Source organism: Myripristis murdjan, chromosome 13 (genome assembly GCF_902150065.1).
Source record: "Myripristis murdjan chromosome 13, fMyrMur1.1, whole genome shotgun sequence".
Taxonomy (NCBI): Eukaryota; Metazoa; Chordata; class Actinopteri; order Holocentriformes; family Holocentridae; genus Myripristis; species Myripristis murdjan.
Genome location: NC_043992.1, coordinates 18997827 through 19017402, shown reverse-complemented (window position 1 = coordinate 19017402; position 19576 = coordinate 18997827). Strand labels below are relative to the sequence as shown.

The following is a 19576-nucleotide window of genomic DNA, read 5'->3' as shown; positions in this document are numbered from 1 at the left end:
ATTGTAGAATTTAGCATTTCAATTACTCTTCAAGAGCTATTCAGCATCACAATAGCTTTCCTTTTCTTCCACTACACTTGTTTTAATGTCTTTCACATTATTCAAAATGTACTTCAGCTTAATATACTTCAGTTTAATCCTCCCACTGGCATCAAAAAGAGCTCTTCATCTTAAACTTCTCTCAGTTACATCTTAATTTGCCCTAAAACAGTCAATGATTCCATGACTAAATAAAGCTCCACTTAAAGTGGGATTGCATAAACTCGGCCTTAAGTGATTTCTGAGTACATCAATAAGACTTGGCTAATTATATGTTTCTGTCCTTGAGGAAAGAAAATGCATGACTGACATTGTTGCTTGCATTGATGTTGCTTGGATGGAGGATGTTGTTTGCATTGATCTGTGACCGACAGCCTTCAGAAAAGAAGCAAAGACTTTCTAAGAAAAAAAAAAAAAAAAAAAAAAAAAAAAAAAGTTCCATCATAATTTCTTCAAATTTAACACTGGACTACCTAGAAATGTGATAATTGGTAACAATTTTCTGAGGCTCAAACAGTGTAACCACATTTGATTTAGTAGCATACTGGTTATATAACAAGAAGAGGAATACATTTGTCACAAGGAGAAGGAGCTGGATTTGAGGCTGAAGCAGGTGCAGCAATCTTTCTGTAAGGTGTCCCAACTTTATGTGCTCCTTGTTCAGTAATAATCCTAACGTACTGACAAGAGAATGTGTTTGGATGTGGATGAATAGCAGCGGTAGGCATAGAGATCCACAAAGAACTAAAGTGGCACACCAACACTGCTGTTATGCAGCCAAATAACATTGTGTATAGTTATGGAAAGTGGCTCTGTTGTGTGTGTGTGTGTGGGCACAGAGTGTGAAGGAAAGTGGAGGAAAACTGCTTTTTACCCTGTGGCTGTGCAGATGCTCTAGGCTGGCTCAGCTGCCACAAAACCCCAGAGAGGGGGTGGTCCAGGTGCCATATTCCTCTGCACACACGGACACACACAAACACATACACCCCCATTTTCCCCATCAGGGACAGCCACCTTCACGTCCACCCTGCCACCTTCCACAAGCCCCACCTGTGCCATGTCTCCCTGGGCCAGAAATGAAAACATGGATTATCCTGGGAGACTCGTGGCCACAATGAGCCAGCAAGTCTCTCCAGGTAGTGAGCAGCCAGATGTGCATGTGTGTGTGTTTGTGAGTGTGTGTGTGTGTGTGTGTGTGTGTGTGTCTGTACATGTGTATGGATGCTTGTTATCTGTGTCTCTGTGCACAGGCATGCATTTAAAAGAGTATGTAAGTGCACGTGCACGTGGGTGTGTGTCATAACGGAGTAGGAAACCTATCCAAGCTGTGAGAGCAGCAGAGTTAGCAGACGGGTGGGTGTTTTTAGCCCCGGACACAGATAATTTGTTGGAAAAAAGGTGGGCAGGATGAACCTCAGGGGCAGAATGACAGATGTGGCAATGGCAAAGATGGTCATAAAACCCAGCGAGAAGCTGGAGAGGAAAGAGAGACACTGATATAAAAGAGAACGGGAAAGTGATCTGGAGGTGGAGGAGGTGGTAATACACACAGTAATGTGGAAGTTAATTCACGGGCCTTTTAGCCAAAAGTGTTCCTCCACTGTAGATTTTCGCCATGCCAAACTTTGTTTTTCTTGTGGAGCTGCCAAAAGAAACTTCTAAGGACACTGATGCTCATTAGTGTCAATTCTACTACTAATTAAGACTCTTTTAAGATGATCGAGGTGCAACCCGGCCCTCCCTAAAAGAGACATCAGTGGCTCCCTCTCAGCTGAGGCAGCGGCCTGATGACATTAGGCTACATCCTTTTCTAAGTCGGATGAACAAGTTGCTGGATAGTTTTGTCTCCCTGGAGAAGCACAAGCAAAGAGGGTCAGGGGAGCAACAGCTGTCAAAAGTCTGCCAACAGGGGCTCTGGGAGTAGATCAGTGACTGTCACTTTTCTAACCTTTGACCCCTCAGAGATGACAGATATCTACTTAATAAAGAAGTCTGTTCGTCACTTTGATGTATAAATGCATGAGCTGCTGAGCGAGCCCATTTGAGGCGACGTGCGACAGCACATCAATATGCAGGCCTGTTAATTCCTCTGATTCGTCAAGAGAGTGGTAGCAAGAGAGGAGGAAGGGGAGGAGAGGCTGGAAAGAGGGAAGAGAGGATAGTAGGACTGATGGAGGCTGTGGTGAAAACAACAGGATGAATCGGGGGTTGGTGTTATAGTTAGCCGACAGCTTTTGATCGGTTAGTTCAAAGTGTAGACCAGATGGTGTTTTTGGAACAATTCTCCAACTTCTCTCTGTTTCCTGGAGATAGTGCCAACATAAATTGCTTTTTTTCCCCTTTCTTAAAGCTCAATTTCCAATCTCTCTGGGTCATTGTAGACAGCTGTTCTCCAGTAGGACCAGCCTCAAACTCTAGGAGCGGCAGCTGTCTCTAAAGGATGGTGAAGCTGTTTGTGGGCCATCACCATGTGGCTTATAGCCTTAGGAATATGGGCACGCTGTCATCTGGTTGGCTGAGTGGATTACTTGATGGCACGGAGGGACAGACAACCTCAGGTCCAACATCTTGATATTCAACCAAGGAATGTGCAAAATTTACTGAATCAATTTAGTGTGGGCAATGTTTTGTGATTCATACTACATGTTATGGTATGGATGGGTTTATTTCTTGTAGTACACCGGTTACATCTAAATGTGTTCAAGAGCATCAACATTTGATGAAAGATAATCAGAGCATATAAGTCAAAACTTAGATCTTTACAGTGCATCTCTACCAAATGTAGAACAAGATAATTCTTTATCACAGCATCATTAGACCTTTATCTTGGATACATAAAAAATTGAGCCCTTTATTTCTTTTCCATCTCACTACCCTCCTCTCTCTCTCTCTCTCTCTCTCTCTCTCTCTCTCTCTCTCTCTTTCTCTCTCTCACACACACACACACACACACACACTTTTTCTCTCTCAGATGAATTTGCCATTATCTGCTTGATTAAGCAAGAAGAGTATGTAGCTGAGCCAGCTACCAAAAACAAATCCTCCCCAATTGCACATCTGCATGTTCTTTATTAATTAGTCTCAACAAATGGCATTCATTTCCTCCCCACATGGTTCAGCTTTTTTGCAATGCAAACACATGAGGAACCTTCGCTCTTCTAGTCCCCTGTACTCTCATATTCGCCGTGTGTGTGTGAAAGGATGTCACTATGTGGGGCAAAGCTCTGGAGACATGCAGCTGGATTTGAAATATGTGGGGAATATGTGAATTGGGTGATGAGCGAGAAGCAGCAGGGCATGTAACTATGGCATCAGAATCATATTTCACTGCAGTGGTTTCATGATGGGGTGTTTACACTGCTTAAAAATCCAAAGGGCATAATGTAAGTTAAATCCAAAGTCATGCTGCTTGAGAACACAGCATCAGGAGGTAGCCACCCCTATGCTATCAAATAATTACAGTCAGCTAATGGACTGGTTTGGACAACTGAAGTCAGCAGTCTATCCGGGGTTCTGAGTCACCTCTGTCGGCTTTAAATCCCTCTCATTTTGGCAACACCACCAGTACATACTGTATATAGATGCTAATTTGTCTAACCCCAGGTCAGATAACTCAGTATGAACTTCTGTGAGGATGAAAATGCTGAGGTGGATGTAAATTGTGAGCATTAAAGTGACGATAAAGGAAAATACTGTTGCAAAATGCATTGGATTTTGGGCAGGTTTAAGCTGTAATCTAATGTGCTGGGTAATATTTAGATTATTCTCATTTAAACTGCTCCAAGGAAGAGGCTGAGTGAGAAAATGGCTTCTAAGCTCATAGGTGAGTGGAATAAGAAATGTTACAAAGGGCATTAAGTCTGAGAGCATTTTAATTACTTTTGTCACACTGATATTATCTCACCAAAGCAAATGGCTATTTAGATAACACTGCTCAGGTAAAGACTGTTGCTAAAAAGAACTAAGAATTACAACTGATATGAACATACACACAAAGAGCCATGTGCAACAGACATACACACACACATATAGACGCCGGGCGAACATTATCTGACATCCTGAAATAACAATTGCGGATGAAAATTTCAGTCTGTAGATGGGGGAATAATTTTAAAATTGCATCTGTGGATTTTTGAGAAAAATAATGTATAATAGTGAAATACTGTATATAATCAGATAACTAGAGGCACACAGTGGCCAGCTCGCAGTTGAATGTCTCCAAAGGCCAGTTACCCTAGTCTTTTATTTTCCCTGTTCAGGTCAGACTCAGCAGTGGCCAAAACCTTAAATTACCCAGGGACCTTGATGTAAAAAAAAATAAAATAAAATAAAATAATGCAACTAAATCAAGGCTTGTAAGGACAGAAGTGGTAATAGTCTATATCACACCCTCATGGAGTAATAGCAGCCATTCCCCAGAGACTCAGAAACTGATCCTTCCATCTTTGTTACTAGACCAAGCACATTTGCAGCCACTATATAAAACACCTGAGGCCAAGGCATACAAAGGCAAAGGGATTGGGCTTCTTTGCACTACACATCAATACATAAACAGATACAACAACAATGTGTTTTATTCAACATACTCCAGCAATCCATACTTTCTAACCTTGAGAGTCCAAAAACAGAGTGATTATCAGAATAAAAGTGCTGGCTCTGGGAATTGAGCGTGTTACTACCCACAGTCTCTTCCCCAATCTTTTATCATGATTGACACGAAAAAGAGGTGTAAAAGTTTTATTTGAGACAATTTAATTTGCTTACTCTCTTACTTTCTACAGTCTCTATCAGCCATATTTTCATATATGCTTTTATTCGTGTGTCCATCCATTTATTTCTCTGTCCAGTGGGTGCACATTGTCCTGTAAAAGTCTGCCCTTCTTTGTGCCCGTCTGTGAGTCCATTTGCGGTGTGTCCAGGGCAGGGACCTGCTCTGGTTGACACTCTACTACTCTGCTCATTATGTATGTCCCTCCTCTGAATGACAACAGCTGCTTCTCATCAATATTTACCACTCAGTTGTCCTACCGCACTGCCCCCTGCGGAGAAGTAACCGTGTAGGCCAGACCTCTGTAGCGACTGGTCCTGCCAGAAAGGGAGGAGAACCTATGTGTGCTGCCGTCCACCTTGCCAGTGCCCCATCATTTATTCATTCAACACCTGTTTTGCTTGTAACAATAGGGACCCAGTGCAGCATGGATGGGTACCACTCTCTGTTCACCTCCTTTACAATTCACAGTGCGTTCACATTCAAGTGGCTCCCAGACTTCCAGCCACACAACGCTCCCCACACAAAGTATTATCACACTGGATGGGACGCTATTTCTCCATCAAACTATCATGCACAAATAAAACTGTGTACAAGTAATCACAGACAAATGTATGGACTTGTGCACACTTTAATTTAGATGACTGCATATTTACATGTATCCAGGGGAACTGAAGTTTTCCTCATGCATGGCCTCCGACATCAAGTATGTGCATGCTTTCAGAGGCTCGACTGTAGCACAGAGCTAGTGGAGCTGGGTTCAGTGGTAATCTCAAGGGCCAGAGCTGGTGTGAGTCTGCAAACATAGCTTATATATATATATATATATATATATTTATTTTTTACTTTCTACAAGCATGGTGCATAGTGTTTAATATCCTATTGCTGAGGCAAGAACTTGTAATCAAATTAGCCAGCACTGGAAGTTATCAAATTGATACCCAGCGCGAATGAATCAAAGTTCAATTACAGTACGTTTCATTTCAGGAGCAGCTTAATTAGTAGGTGGCTCTTAGCACAACACTGGGGGCTGTGCTGAGCAGATCCACTTTACCTGTCAAGGCTGACGAGGGGGTGGGGAGCGAGTGGGAGTGGGGCAGACAGGAGGCTAAGAAGTTGGAGTGGGGCACAATTTTAATCAATGCATTTCAACTGTTTTCATCTCTTGTGGTGAGGTGAAAAATGTTTTCTGGAGCTTTAAAACTGTATGAAGAAGACATTTTGGAATGCTAATTAAAGATGCACTACTCTCATTTTTCTGGGTGAAATGATATATTCAGAAGTGATGACGGTATGATAGTGAGTATTTATAAAAAACTGATTATTTTATGTGGTGACAAACAACTTGACATGCGTCCAGACTTCCCTCTCTGACTACCTGACAAAAAAAAAAAAAAAAAAAAAAAAAATGATGGGGCCAAACTACAAGCGGCGCAAACACCAACAACTGTTAATCATTTTAACACTCGCACCTCAGTTGGCCCGATCTCGCCTTGCCCGCTCTTGCCGTGCTTGCCTCTCGTGGCGTACATAATGAAAAGAATGGAGCCGTCAGTCATAATGGCTCTCTAAATAGCATTTTCTGCTTTATTAGTCATACTTAATGGTGTTGAAGGGGACTGTGAGTGATGCAAAATCCCTTTGTTCAGAGCCCTCCTCGTACTGTGAACGGTTCTTGATCGAAAAAAGATTCCTTGACAATTGAGGCTCAATGTGTTTTACACGCTGGGCTTACTTTGCCTATTTTGGAGGGGAATTGTGCGTGCTCTCATCAGAAAGATTGATAGCACAGGCAAAGAAAAAAAAAGAGATGGGGATAGTGTGTATAGTGCCACGACAGAAAGGTAGTTGGACCACAAAGAAAATCCCATTGATTTTAGATGGACGTTGCTTTGATATTCCATCACAGGAAACAAAAAAGTGATGCATCACCCATCCATCCGTCCACTCACCCACATGGTAAGAAAGCAAAATGGGAACCAATTATAAACATCCATTGGAGCTTAAAATGAATCTTAGATGTTTACAGAGTGTTGGCCACATATGTCTGTCTAACAGCTTAAAGCTTCTATGGGTGGAAAATACTACAAATGTTGAGTTATACTTGTGAATGTGTCATAAGTGGAATCTATTTCATGCACTGATCATTAAGTGAGGAACATTTAACAAGGCAAAGAAAATAATTCACTTGAGGCTGAGAAGAGCAGACAGGGAGAAAGCTGCAGACAGAGAGACATTAAGAAAGAGTGAGAGGGAAACAGAGACAAAGATGAGGAGTAAAACTTACGTTGGATGTCTATTGTGACGCTGGTCTGTTTGCCGTTGGGGATCGCCTTGTTGGAGGCCTTACAGATGATCTGCTGGCCTGTCTCAATGTTGGACGGCGACAGGTAGAGTGTGCTCACCGTGCTTTCTCTCTTGCCATCCCGAAGCAATGTCTGCAAAGAACAAAAGGGTGGATGAGTGAAATTGAAAGTAGCAGTTGTGACTGATTTATGCGCTCTGGAGAATCAGTTAAGTCAGGGGATAAACATGGAAAGCGCAAGACTTGGCACATCTTTTGTGTAGTGCTGGCAACTTTGTGTGTCAAATGTCTTAAATTATGTTGTAAAATACAGCTATTTGGACCCATACCACTAAAATGTGAGATGTCATGGCTGCACACTTGACATCACATTTTCAGCAAATAGAAATCTTGTTACTTGATGGGTAAAATCACAGAGTTTGAGGCTTGTTTTGATTTTCTGAGACACAGTCTTCACGAACACGTAAATACAGTACATCAAAAGTTTCTATGGTCAGAGTTCAATCGCAAAATCAGCAGCAAATTCATGAATATACTGTACACATTTGTGTCTCTTGGGGAAGAGGAGCGAAGCTCCTGGAACACTGTAGCCTCTAGTTTTGCTTCAAGGCTGATTGATACAAATAAATAAATAAATAAATAAGAAAAAGAAAAAGAAATATGTTTTTTGAGCCTTGAGCTTTTGTGTGTCTGGAGAGCTGTGCTCCAGTGCATGGCTTGTCATACCCCACAAAGGAAATCAATCTTCTTTTCAGTGCTCATCCTCTGAGCCCTACATTGTGGGAGCCATCTGGAATCGCTTGGTGGAGCTCAGTAGCTCTCACCCTCCCTCAAATGCTCAGGGGAGGGCTCTGGGAGTCTATGCTAACCAGTGCGGGACAGTGGAAAGTCACTGACTAGAACAAATTGGCTGGGCAATGGGGCAAAGTGTGGTCAACCACAAAGTCAAGATGCATTTCCCTGCCACCTCTTTAAAGGAAGATCAGTGTTCTGCGTTTTTGGCTGTAATGTTGAGTAAGAAGGGAAGGACCTGCGAATGTAAAGTACATCACTTTCTCGCTATGGAAACAGACACACTGTAGGTGTTTGTTCTATTGACCAGGAAGCAGAGGCTCACAGGAGCTTTGCTTTACTGCACTGCTACTTCTGGATTAGCCTCACAAACATATGGATTGCTTCATGGATATTTTTTTTTCACTTGGATTCTCACTGCACATTGCATAAAAAGCAAAAAATACTGTATTATATTTACAGTTCCCCAACTTTTGTCACCCTTGAGAAGTTTGTTTTTAAAACAATGCATGTTCTTTTCCAAAAGTGTGTGAGTTCTAGTTGAGTGTAATATGTAACAATTTCCATGCATGTTATGTCTCTGAAATTATATTCTCTTAAATTTCAGAATCAGAGTCAGAAATACTTTATTGATCTCTGAGGGGAAATTGACTGTTGGGTGAAATTTGGGGTTATGAAAGGTTATTATGACAATAAGCCACTTACTTTACACTAGAATCTCACAAAATTCAAGAGAGCTACAAAGAATATTTTATGCCGCCACAATTACTAATTATTAACCATTAGTTATGTCATGCTGCAGGTTATTGACAATGTATATAATAATAGTAGTAATTATCTCCTCATTTCTCTACTTTAATGCAAGAGCTTTTTTTCTATATAAAATTGTAAAGTAACCATGCACCATCCTTCTCACCTAAGCATACCATATAATTAAAATGTCAGCAACCTTGTCATTATGTTGAAGCCCTAAGACATTTGAACGGAAATCTTTTTATTTCTTATCTTACTGTTTCTCTGCTGAAGTGCCTCTCATGTGGCATGTCACAGGAACAGAAAAAAAGAAATGTTACTGGGTAATATTTTCTGTCTAATGCTTAACATATTAAAGTGTAAGTAAATTAAAGATGCCATCCCTGTTTCTGTGAAGTCCATTTGTATGTAAGGGACCATGTGATGAGATTCATTGCTGTGCATGAGTCTTGGCGCTCACCTCTAAAGCAGAACGCATTAGCTGTCAGACGTGGGATGTTTCAATGTAATATCCTTTCTGACACAATCAGGATTGTTTCCCTCGTCGCTCTGGACCTGTCTGAAGTCATTAATCTTAGAAAGGGGGTTAGCTGGCTGCTGCATTGAATTCAACACCGTGCCACATTACAATTGATAAATTTTCATATCACTGCCTGGAGCATGTGAGGAGAATACTTTTGTCCATGCTAAGAGCAGAATGGCAACCTAACAAGATTAAGAAGGAAAGGTTGCTTTTCCAGGTATGAAATCAGGGGAGGATCACAGTCAGAAACCATGAGTGTGCCTTCACTACGTTAATGGAGACTTGGGATTTTTAAATTGAGAGCAAACTATAAGAGTGCATTCTTATTCTATTGAAATAATAGTTGCAAAGTTAAGTTAGGAGGATATTTGTAAACAATCCCAGAATAACAAAAAGTGTATGCTTAGCAATGTGCAGTTAACATGCAAATGTAAAGATACATTATTTTTATATTTAGGTATATCCACATATGCTTTGAAACATTTGCTTTAAAGTTAGAAAATGCCATTTTTATATTTTTAATTTACAATAACTAAAAAATATCCAATTGATTTAGTTCAATTACACAAACTTTACAGGAAAATACATGTTAACTGTGGCTGTCTCATAGGTGACAGTCTCATCTCAGACAGAAAAAAGTCTGTAACAAAGTCAGTCGTTAGGCAATGTCTTGATGACTCTCTTGCTTGAGGCATATTATTTGGTATTATTTGACACATGGGGAGGATTTCTTTTGTGGATTCATTGTAATGCCAAATGTGAATCTCTGATTTACCTTATAACACTTGAAGTATCTTGAAATTAGCCTGGGACAACTATACTCTGATTTAATTTCCATGTTTACTTCAAGAAACAGAGTATGGGTACTATTGGGCTCAAACCGAAAAGGGGCAACAGTAACAGGCGTTTACTGCAATACAGGTGACTGGATCAACAATTTGTTAATCATTTACCACTTTGACCAATCAGACAAAAAAATACAGCATTTTATGACACCACTGAATCTAAATAAACACAAGTTAACAAGCATAATGGTAAGCATACTGCTAGTTTGTTGGCATGTTGGTACTCAATTCTTGCTTTTTTTTGGATGGAGAATCTATGTTGGTCCAAATGTGTTTTGCCTTCCAGGATAATGCTTTGTTTGGAAAGTGGCCAGGTGGTTTTGTGAGTCAAACAAAAATTAACTCTCAGGTTATCTTTAAATGGCTTCAATTACCATGAAAAACGTTCATTACAGTCATTAGTTATTTTTGAGGACTTCATTTACGCCTTCTTGTCAGTGGAAACACAAAGACAGATGATGAAGTTTGCATGCCTGCAGAGATCTTGCAGGTGTGCAGGGAGAGCTTTGATTGGGTCGGTGATAGCGAATGCAGAGGACAGAAGCCTCCCAGGGAAGTCTTTGAATTTACTAACCAGGCGAAACCCAATAATTTATATCATCATCTATCAGTCATTAATATTTCATCCAGCAAGCTTTTGATAGGCCCAAATATCAAATGTCTTTGGGTTGCATTTAATCAGCTATTTCAATTCCGGCCCACACAAGGGCTCGTTTACAAAACAATTAATAGGTATCAATTTCAATTAAAAAAAAAACAATTAATTGCCCCAGTGGTGTGCTGTCTACTGCTGCAAATGAGAAAATGTAAAATTTTGCCCTGCTGTCTCTGGTCAATGAACTGAAATACATTTCAGTCAGACAACTCATGCAACCATGCCATTAATTCAATGAACATACATAATACAATGAAATGAATGAATGGGTATACAGAGTTATATTATAGTGGCATCTAGGCTCCGATTCATCATTCCCTGTGAATATGTGCCAAAGCAAGTTGAGAGAAACAGGGAGTGGCAACAGGTATCTCACCCCCCTGTTGAGTGACCTGTAATTAGAGCCTACAGGTGGGTGCTGGGGTGGACGTGGGAGTGAAAATTGCAGCAGCAGATTAGCAGCAGGCAGCAGCATGGAGAAGCAGAGGGTGAATAAATGCGCTTTTCTGGTTTTAAAAAGACTACCTTAGTGAGATGGAGTGTTTGATGTCAGTGTCGTGAGCGAGTGTAGGTCATGTGATGGCGAAGTGACTCGAGTTGACCACCTGAACTAGCTTGCGGGCTCGCTTCATTTCTTTTGATTAACTTAACTCATCTACCCACCTCAAATTGTGATCATTTCTAAAGATGTCCAAAGCAATTAATTTAAATGATCTTCAACTGAGATCCCACTTTTAATTTTAATGCAGAATAACTGTGAGGTTAATTAGCTTGACAAAATCTTTTGAGATCTTTTGACACGGGCGCAATGAATAATATTAGTGTTGAAAAATAAAGGGCCCTTCGATTTAATATGCTACTCTGCAGCTGGAAACACTACACCTGTCTCCCACACAGGAAAATTGACATGTCTAATATGCACTCAAGATTTAATTAGCTATTTTTTCAGGAGTATCCCACCCCAGCCCCTACCTCCAATCTCTTGGTGAGCAATGGTATTAAAGTAAAATCGCTCTGATTAAATACAAAACTTAGATAATATAAATGTTAGGGGTAAAATAATGAAACCGACTGAGAAACAAATACAACAACCACTTGGATGGATGGATGTTAAATAGTGGAGAAAGTCATTTATGGATGGAAAGATGATAAAATGAAGTTGTTATTACAGCAGGTGTGTTATGCATTTGAATGTTTCCTGATGCCACTGAAAACTGTCAAGAGCAGAGACTTCATTTTGACTTTAGGGGCACTAATTTGCTCCGATGCCCAATCAACATAGACGCAAGATAAGACAAAACTGAATCATATCTAAGAGGCTCTACGCTACCTAAGAGCATCTAATGGCAGAAACAACATCTTATCTCCCCCTAGACCTGCACCTCTTGGCTTGCGATCAGAACAATCAGAATAACTGCATAGCAATCTGTAGGGAATACCTCTAAGTGGTGGGAATATATCATGTTTTTTCATTCAGCAAAAATACACAAATTAAGCCAAAGCTCAGACCTGGGCGCCACACAGTCCTTTATTGGCGGCCACTGCCTGGGCAGCACCTCTGGACAGGCTGGGAGTTATATGTTTGACAGGAGGAAGAGTATTACTCATTCATTTCCCCTGCCCACATTTCCGAAGATAGACTTGGGATTGGAACCAGTCTTGTGAAAAGCCCACTTTGTGATTCTTTGAGCGGCTGCTGCCATGACACACCGTACTTCAGCTCTGTTCTCTGACAAAATGCCTCGACGTGTGGTCTGAACAGCAAAGCCTGAGGACATTCCTGTTCATCTTAGCTTTTTTTTTAATCTTATTTATTTTCTTTTTTTAATTGAATTGTATCTCATTTTATTATTAGCTTTTCTTTTAATGCAACTGAGCCTTTTTCTTTATTTCTACCCCTATATTTAATTTTATCATTTTATCATTTCTCCCTCTTGATTCTTTCTTCGTTTACTTATTTAAATGGAAGTTTGTTCCTACAGTATACCCGAGCATGTTCAGTTCCAACAGTGTTAAACTATACTGGTAATTAATATGGGCTTAAAATATTATTTCCATGCTATAATATAAACAAATCTGTATAGGTATAGAATCTGTTTGTACTGTATCATAAGAGAAATGTATAGGCATATATTACATTCTGTCTAGGCATAGGTTGTTGTTGTGTTTTACTGGCATTTATGTTTTGTTTGTTTGTTTGTTTCCATCTCTTTAATGCTCTCTTTTGTTTAACAGTTTGGTTTGATTGTGGTGTATTACACACTCATTCAGTGGCTCTCTTCTATGGTACAGGCCGAAAAAAAGTCTTGTTTCTAAGTTATCGTCTAACCATACACATCCACGTGAAACCACTGGTAAATATCCTCTAATAGGTCAGTTAGAGATGTGATTGTGGAGTTCTTCGCCGAGAATTAGATGTAGGTCAGAGCTATCATCAGATATGACACCATCAGGAAGCCCATTGCTGTGACTCCTCTACTACATCTGCTCATATTAGTCCTCCACGTCTGTGGGGTGTGAGAGGACCATCAGAGCAGATGATTATACTTACTGAAAGTCCCCCCACCCCTCTTCAGACCCAAAAAGAGTCATCTTCTTGTAATCGAACCCATTGCTTTTTAATGGTGGGCAATCAAGATAGGAGTGGAGAGGGACGTAGCTGGGCTCAGTGCAGGCATGTGCCATTCATCAGCTAGTACCAGCACAGAATGTCCTTATATGAGCTTTCACTCCAGAAAGGAAGTGAAGGCAGGAAGCACACTCTCCGCCCACGATTAGCAAGCGGTACCTCCGGCAATCACTTTATTCAAATCAGCCTGGTGTCGTATCTCAGCCCAATCAATGGCATTTATCTGCTCTTTGAAAAAAGCCAATAATGGGATGAGACAGTGCAGTGAGTGAGGGAGAGCGGGGGAGGTGTTAGTGCTCTAAAGTGCCTGGTGTCTTTATGTCCCTTGTTTAAGTGGAAATAGAACATGGCTGTGTTGATTGCATGATTAGCCTGCAGGGTTAATGTCACTCAAGTGTCTGTGGGGTCAGATGACCATGACACCAGGCTGCTCTGAACAGTGACTAATGTGTACTGTGCCAGCGAAAAGTGGGAACCTGATCTGTCATTGACTATCAAACTGTGCTATAAAAAAGTTCAGCTAGAGCCCCTGCACAAGAAGTGACAGGAGATTTGACAACAGTTTGGAAAGATGGGGAGAGATAAATGACACAGAAAGTGAAGACCAACACATCAGAATATCAGAGATGCAAAGTCAGTGATACCGCCATGATCTCACCATCTGCTTGTCTGAGTTGATTTGTTTACTGGGCAAAAAGGAGAACGAACAAACTTTTTTTTTTTTTTTTTTTTGTCATTCCCTGTCTCATTGTCTGTATAAACCATTACAAAAATAAATACCATAATTCCTCCCACATCCCCGGCCCTTTTCAACAAAGCTTGTATGACACACACCTCGATGCTTACCTTGGAGTACATGGCCCCATTTAGGACCTCTCCATTGCGGATCCAGACGATCGAGGCTGCTGGCTTGGCGTTGTTGGCATGACAGGTGAGATTGAGTGGGTCGCCAGCTCTTAGGCTCACCACGGGCCCTCCACTGATCACTGGGTCCTCAGGGGGAACTATTGGTACACAGAAACACAGAGAGAAATGAATAAATTAACTATAAACACTTGAGTTAAAATAAAAGTGTATTTCACAGCAGAGCTATTATGAACCACTGCTAAACAAAACAGTCACCAGAATAAAATATGTTGAGACATGAGCATTTCTGAACCAAAATTTCATTGCATATCAACATTTAGACTTACAACCAATGTGATGGAGCCTGCATCAACATCATGTGACTGTTAATATTCATACATGTGTGAATTCTAGCTAATATTAGCTTGTTAGATACTTTAACAACTTCCATGTGCTTCATTAGCTTTGTTAGCCACCAAAACTAGAGGTTAAGGTTAGGACTCAAAGCCCAGTCTGCAGAAGCAAAGTCGTGTTAATTGTGCCATCCATTCCCCCTGCTTCTTAACATGGTGTTTTTCACTCAGCTAACACAACATCATGAAACTTGAAAATGAGACATTTCAACATATCCTCAGTTTGCAACAATGTAAAATGCCAATTTTTTTTTTTTTTTTTTTTTTTCCTGGCGACTGGTTTGTGCTTAAATATGGAGACACCTAACATAAGTGTGCTCTTACGGGCTATGTAATATGCTTTGAAATTGGCAGATGCAGAATAATGTAATTGAATAAAAAATGTACTGGTATGAAATGTCTCTAATGTAATTTTTAGATTCTTCTGTCTTTATACTGTGTATACAGTACATGGTGGCATTGAAAGGATAGGGTGAACCTGATAAGACAAAGCTAATTACAGCCTGCAAAGCTTTAACTGCACAGGGCATGGCCACGTCACATGGTTAACTCCCGTGAAATGAGAGTGCTTATAATGCCAAAGAGGGAAATGCTGAAGTTTTTTGTACACAATTTATCATTGTGGGTTCCTTTATTCTATAGCAAAACTGAAACCTCAGTGATTCATAGTCACCTGTTTCAGAGAAAGTGATGTCATTGCAGTGAAAAATCACATGCACGTAATGCAAAACTAAACGTGGCTTGCAGAGTACAAAGCAAGACAAAGCTCTGGCAAGTCATAGTGTTGTACTGTAAATAGCAATCAACTCTGCCACCTTACTTTCAGCAGATGCTTATTCTTCCATGTAAACACACACACACACACACACACACACACTCACACATTAAAGAAGACAAATAGACAGAAGAAAGTAGTGGTGTAAGTGCTTATAAATGGTACTGATCAAATTTCTCTTCCTATGTCTGACGAGCTGATCAGTGTTTTTTTTTTTTTTTTTTTTTTTCAGTCAAACTGCAGTGAATTATTGATTGACCTGAGTGCTCATTACAATGCGGATCTGGGGCAAGATGAAATCAAAGGCTGCAGGCAGCTGCCATATTCTCTTGCAAGAGCATCATGACTGGAAGGAAAGTTAGTAAGGGTTACATCTCTGCTGTCATATAGCATTGAAACAAATGAAAAGAGATGAGGGAATTCACAATACTGTGTTGCACATGTAATGATAAGGTATAAAAAGTACAACAGGGCAATTAAAGAAAAGACATAAAAGGTGCATACAGTTTGCTATCCTTCCTAAGGAAGCCCTGAAAGGCAGAGTGCATTTTTTAAAATCTCCTGCATAGGAGGTCCGAGATATTATCTACATCGGAGACTTAAAAAAAAAAAAAAAAAAATCCACCTTTTACTTTCAGGGCTACCGCACCTTTCTCACTTTTCACTGAAGTTAATTGGCTTCATATTGAATAATGGCTTTGTTTTTTTTTTTTTCTTTTCTATTAAATATGAAAAATGGCTTTGTAAGTGCAAGATGTGCAGTGCAGGTTGGGTACCTCATGTAGATTCCAGAAAATATGGAAAATATTTACTCGCTACACATTTGGCAGCGAGTAAATCACATTTACTTGCAGAATGTAGAGCTAGCTTGTTGCACAAATTCTCAAGTTTGTTTTTCCGTGTGATAATGATTTTTAATTTGATTTGATGATTTGAGAACTGGAGAGGAACACTCAAGTTAGACTTGCACAGTAAATTGTTCCCTATCAAAAGCAGCAGTCTTCAAAATCTGCAGTCTTCAAGTGCCTCAGTTGATTAACACATGCAGTGGGCGTTTTGATCTTTTGCTCTTATGACTCATGTCTTTCCATCACATAAATGTATTTAACAACAAACATAGACAATGCGCGCTTCACCAGTTTATTAAATTTCATAGCCAGCAGTACCACACACTTTAAATGAGTAAGTATGAATAAGAACAGTGTGAGAACAGTAACATATCAACACTTCATTAGTTAGTCTGAGTAAAAAAAGACATTATTACTCTGACCAGCCCATTTTAGTTAACTTCTCAAGTAACTTTGCTATGTACGTAAAGACAATACCTATTCAGAGCTCCTGATTTAGACAGTGTTTGAGTTTGAAATGCAGTGTTTATTCTGGTCGGTTGTTCCAACACCCTTTCATCTGGTCTTCATTAATATGCAAAGGGATGGGAGAGGCAGAGGAATCTTGGGTCAGCACTAGCAGATCAGACAACGGAGTATGCTGATCTCGGCAAATAAGAAAGGATCTTTGTGAGAATATGGTCACCTTCTGGTCCTTTATCAGCAAATGGAAACAAGGTCAAGAAGATCATATTAGTTTATCCTTATCCTAAGAATAGAACTACGGCACAGTATGCAAATGAGACTGGGAGCATGTGGAAGCATTATGAGTTGGGAGAGAACTCGAGAGAACTCCATTTTCCAATAAAAACACAAACAAAATGGGATGCTCCGTGATGGCATGGTGACAATTGATTGCAATAATCCAGTGATATTGGCTTACTGTCATTGCTCACACTGCTGAAACATTAATTAAATGTCAAGCATATAACACACGCACAAAAGTAGCCATTTTTTGATGGAGCAAATTGGAAAGGAAAACTCTCTGTGTAGAGAATCAAACAGTATGTGACTGACATGGCACAGACTTGAATACTCACCACCCAGCCAAGTGATTTTGTTTTCTTGTTACTGAGAACACTTGGCAATGCCTTTTCAAATATACAAAAACAAAGAATAGAGGGTTTTATCCTCTTTTGGCATAAATGTCCCTCCCTTCTTATAAATGTTCCTCCCTTCTTTTCAGCAAGTAATCACTATCGAGGTCTCAAAATGGGTGTGGCAGGGTACCAAGCCAATGGATGTTCAGTCAGAGTATGGGCTCTAGTTTCCCGGTGCAGCGCAGGGTGGCGTAGTGAGGCGAACCCCTTGCAGAGCTGGTTTCGAGCAGCGCAACCCGACATGCGCACAGTTTGGTAGTTTAGCAGACCAAGGTGCGCTGAGATGGGAGTGGCATTGCAGCAGGGGGAGGTGCTGACAGATTCAGCTTGGCCAGGTCTACTTTCAGTGCAAGGCGGAGCATAGCTGGTGTAGTGGAAGCTTGGCTTCCATTACACCAGCACGCAGTACACACACTTCACCAAAACCTCACAGGCAGGTGTCCAGAATGTCAGGCACATTAACAATGCAATAAATACCCACAAAAACCACTATTCAATGCTACTATCTCAGCAGCACATAAATTTATTTCCATATCGACTGTCCCGTCACATCTGATGTCAGATCAAAGGAGATGGCAGATCAGAGGCACCATTTGGCATGCGTAATGGAAAGCCAACCTGATCACCTGTCAGTCAAACAATGTGTCCAGTGCAGTCAAGGCGAGACTGGTGTACGGGGAAACCAGCGATTTCCCTGGTGGGCCGATGGGCTGAGCCACAAGACAAAGAAGAAGCAAAAGAAAAAGAAAAAGAAAGGGGAAAAAATCTAGCGCAACGGCCAACAGCGTCGGGCAGCTATTGTTGTGACAGGCTATACCTGTGACCCGACTCGCTCCGCACTTCACCCCAGACTACCCCCCATCCCGGTTTCATGACCGATTCCCGGAGTGAAAAGGGTTCCCAGTCCAGCCCTGAGTACGGTGATGTCTTTTTTCCAGTCATGGTGTCTGGCGCTGCTTATGTTAACTACCCAGTTCTTCTTCCATATATATAAATATTCCACAGTAATCGAAAATGTAAAATGCATCAGTTCCTGGGCGTTTAGAACAGCGAATGTAAAAGCTTTCATGAACCGGATTTTGTTTTAATCTCTAGTGTGCTCTTACATCAGTAAGTGATGGAGTCGAAAGTTGCAAAACAAACATGTATTTATATGAAGATGGCGAGGATTATCCTTTGAGGTAAAAACATTCATTAAAAATGGGGGCTTCACAGTTAAATTTATATTTGCTCATAAAAATCAATAACTTTAACAGACGGTGACAGAGCTGGAAAAAGAGAGATGCGAGGCAGGTAGGTAATGGAAAGACAGGGGAATGAGGAAGACGAATGTGAGGATAGATGCATGGATGGATGGATGGGTGGACAGATGGATGGCAAGTAGCTCCAGCAACATTGCAGCAGCCAAGACTGGCCTCATTGTCCTGAGTGTGTTTTGTGGCTGCTCTCTTCCTCCATGTCAATTGTGTAAACTTTCATTACGCCTTCGCGCAGCACATTTTAAAGGCGAGGACAGGGGCTCATTTGATTGGTTTAAAGTGAATTGGCTGTGTCAAACCCACTCCACGCCCTCTCTCCTCCCTTCTACCGGTAGGAGGGATGGCGGAGTACTTGCGCCATCCCTCCTGGCCACACCCAGTTGGCGAAGCGCAGGTGTGCTGCGCCCCCGCCTCGCCCGGTCTGTGAAACTAGAGTCTTATACCTTCAAAATCTGCTTCAACACTATACTGCTTCCACTTGACCTGAAACGCCTTTAATTGTATGCGCTGAGAGACAGTGTTTAATGCATAGTGGAGCTCCATTAATTGGGAGGTCACTGTTAGATCGAATAGAGCACTGCTACAGTATAAGGTCGTGTCCTCTGGAGGACTGACTTCGGGCAAGACACTGAAGGGGAATGGCAAACAGATAAGGAAGAGAAGGACACACTTGACTGCCTCCACCATAGACCTGTACTCTTCATGTCCTCCGTGAGTCTGAGGTCTTTAGTGATTACTGCCAATGTGGAGAGAGAAATGACAGCCTGGATGGGAAATTGCTATTGGTTTTCTATATAAGTGAAACAGGTGTAGGGGTCTCAATCTGTGCTCCATAGACATCTGCTGAGGGTGTCCAAGCTAAATGATGGGGCTACCTTTTCTGCTCTTTCCTTACAGCCCAGCATCCGCTGAATTTAAATGAATGAAACAGGCAAATAATACTGAGCAGACATTAAGCGTTGTATCTTCAAGCAGATTCTCCGGTGA

General features: G+C 41.0%; 1 protein-coding gene across 10 annotated transcripts in view; it reads right to left on the bottom strand.

Moving 5' to 3' along the window:
- The window catches only part of kirrel3b (kirre like nephrin family adhesion molecule 3b), a 189806-nt gene that overhangs the window by 35711 nt on the left and 134519 nt on the right, over positions 1–19576 (bottom strand). For 7 of the 10 annotated variants that reach the window (XM_030067617.1, XM_030067619.1, XM_030067623.1 and 4 more), the window contains exons 4-5: positions 14156–14313; positions 7095–7245 (exon numbers count right to left, since the gene is read on the bottom strand). In XM_030067617.1, coding sequence (XP_029923477.1) covers positions 7095–7245; positions 14156–14313 — 309 coding nt within the window. Of the gene's footprint in view, positions 1–7094; positions 7246–14143; positions 14314–19576 lie in introns of all 10 variants that reach the window. The other 3 variants (XM_030067616.1, XM_030067618.1, XM_030067620.1) reach the window with 1 other exon arrangement.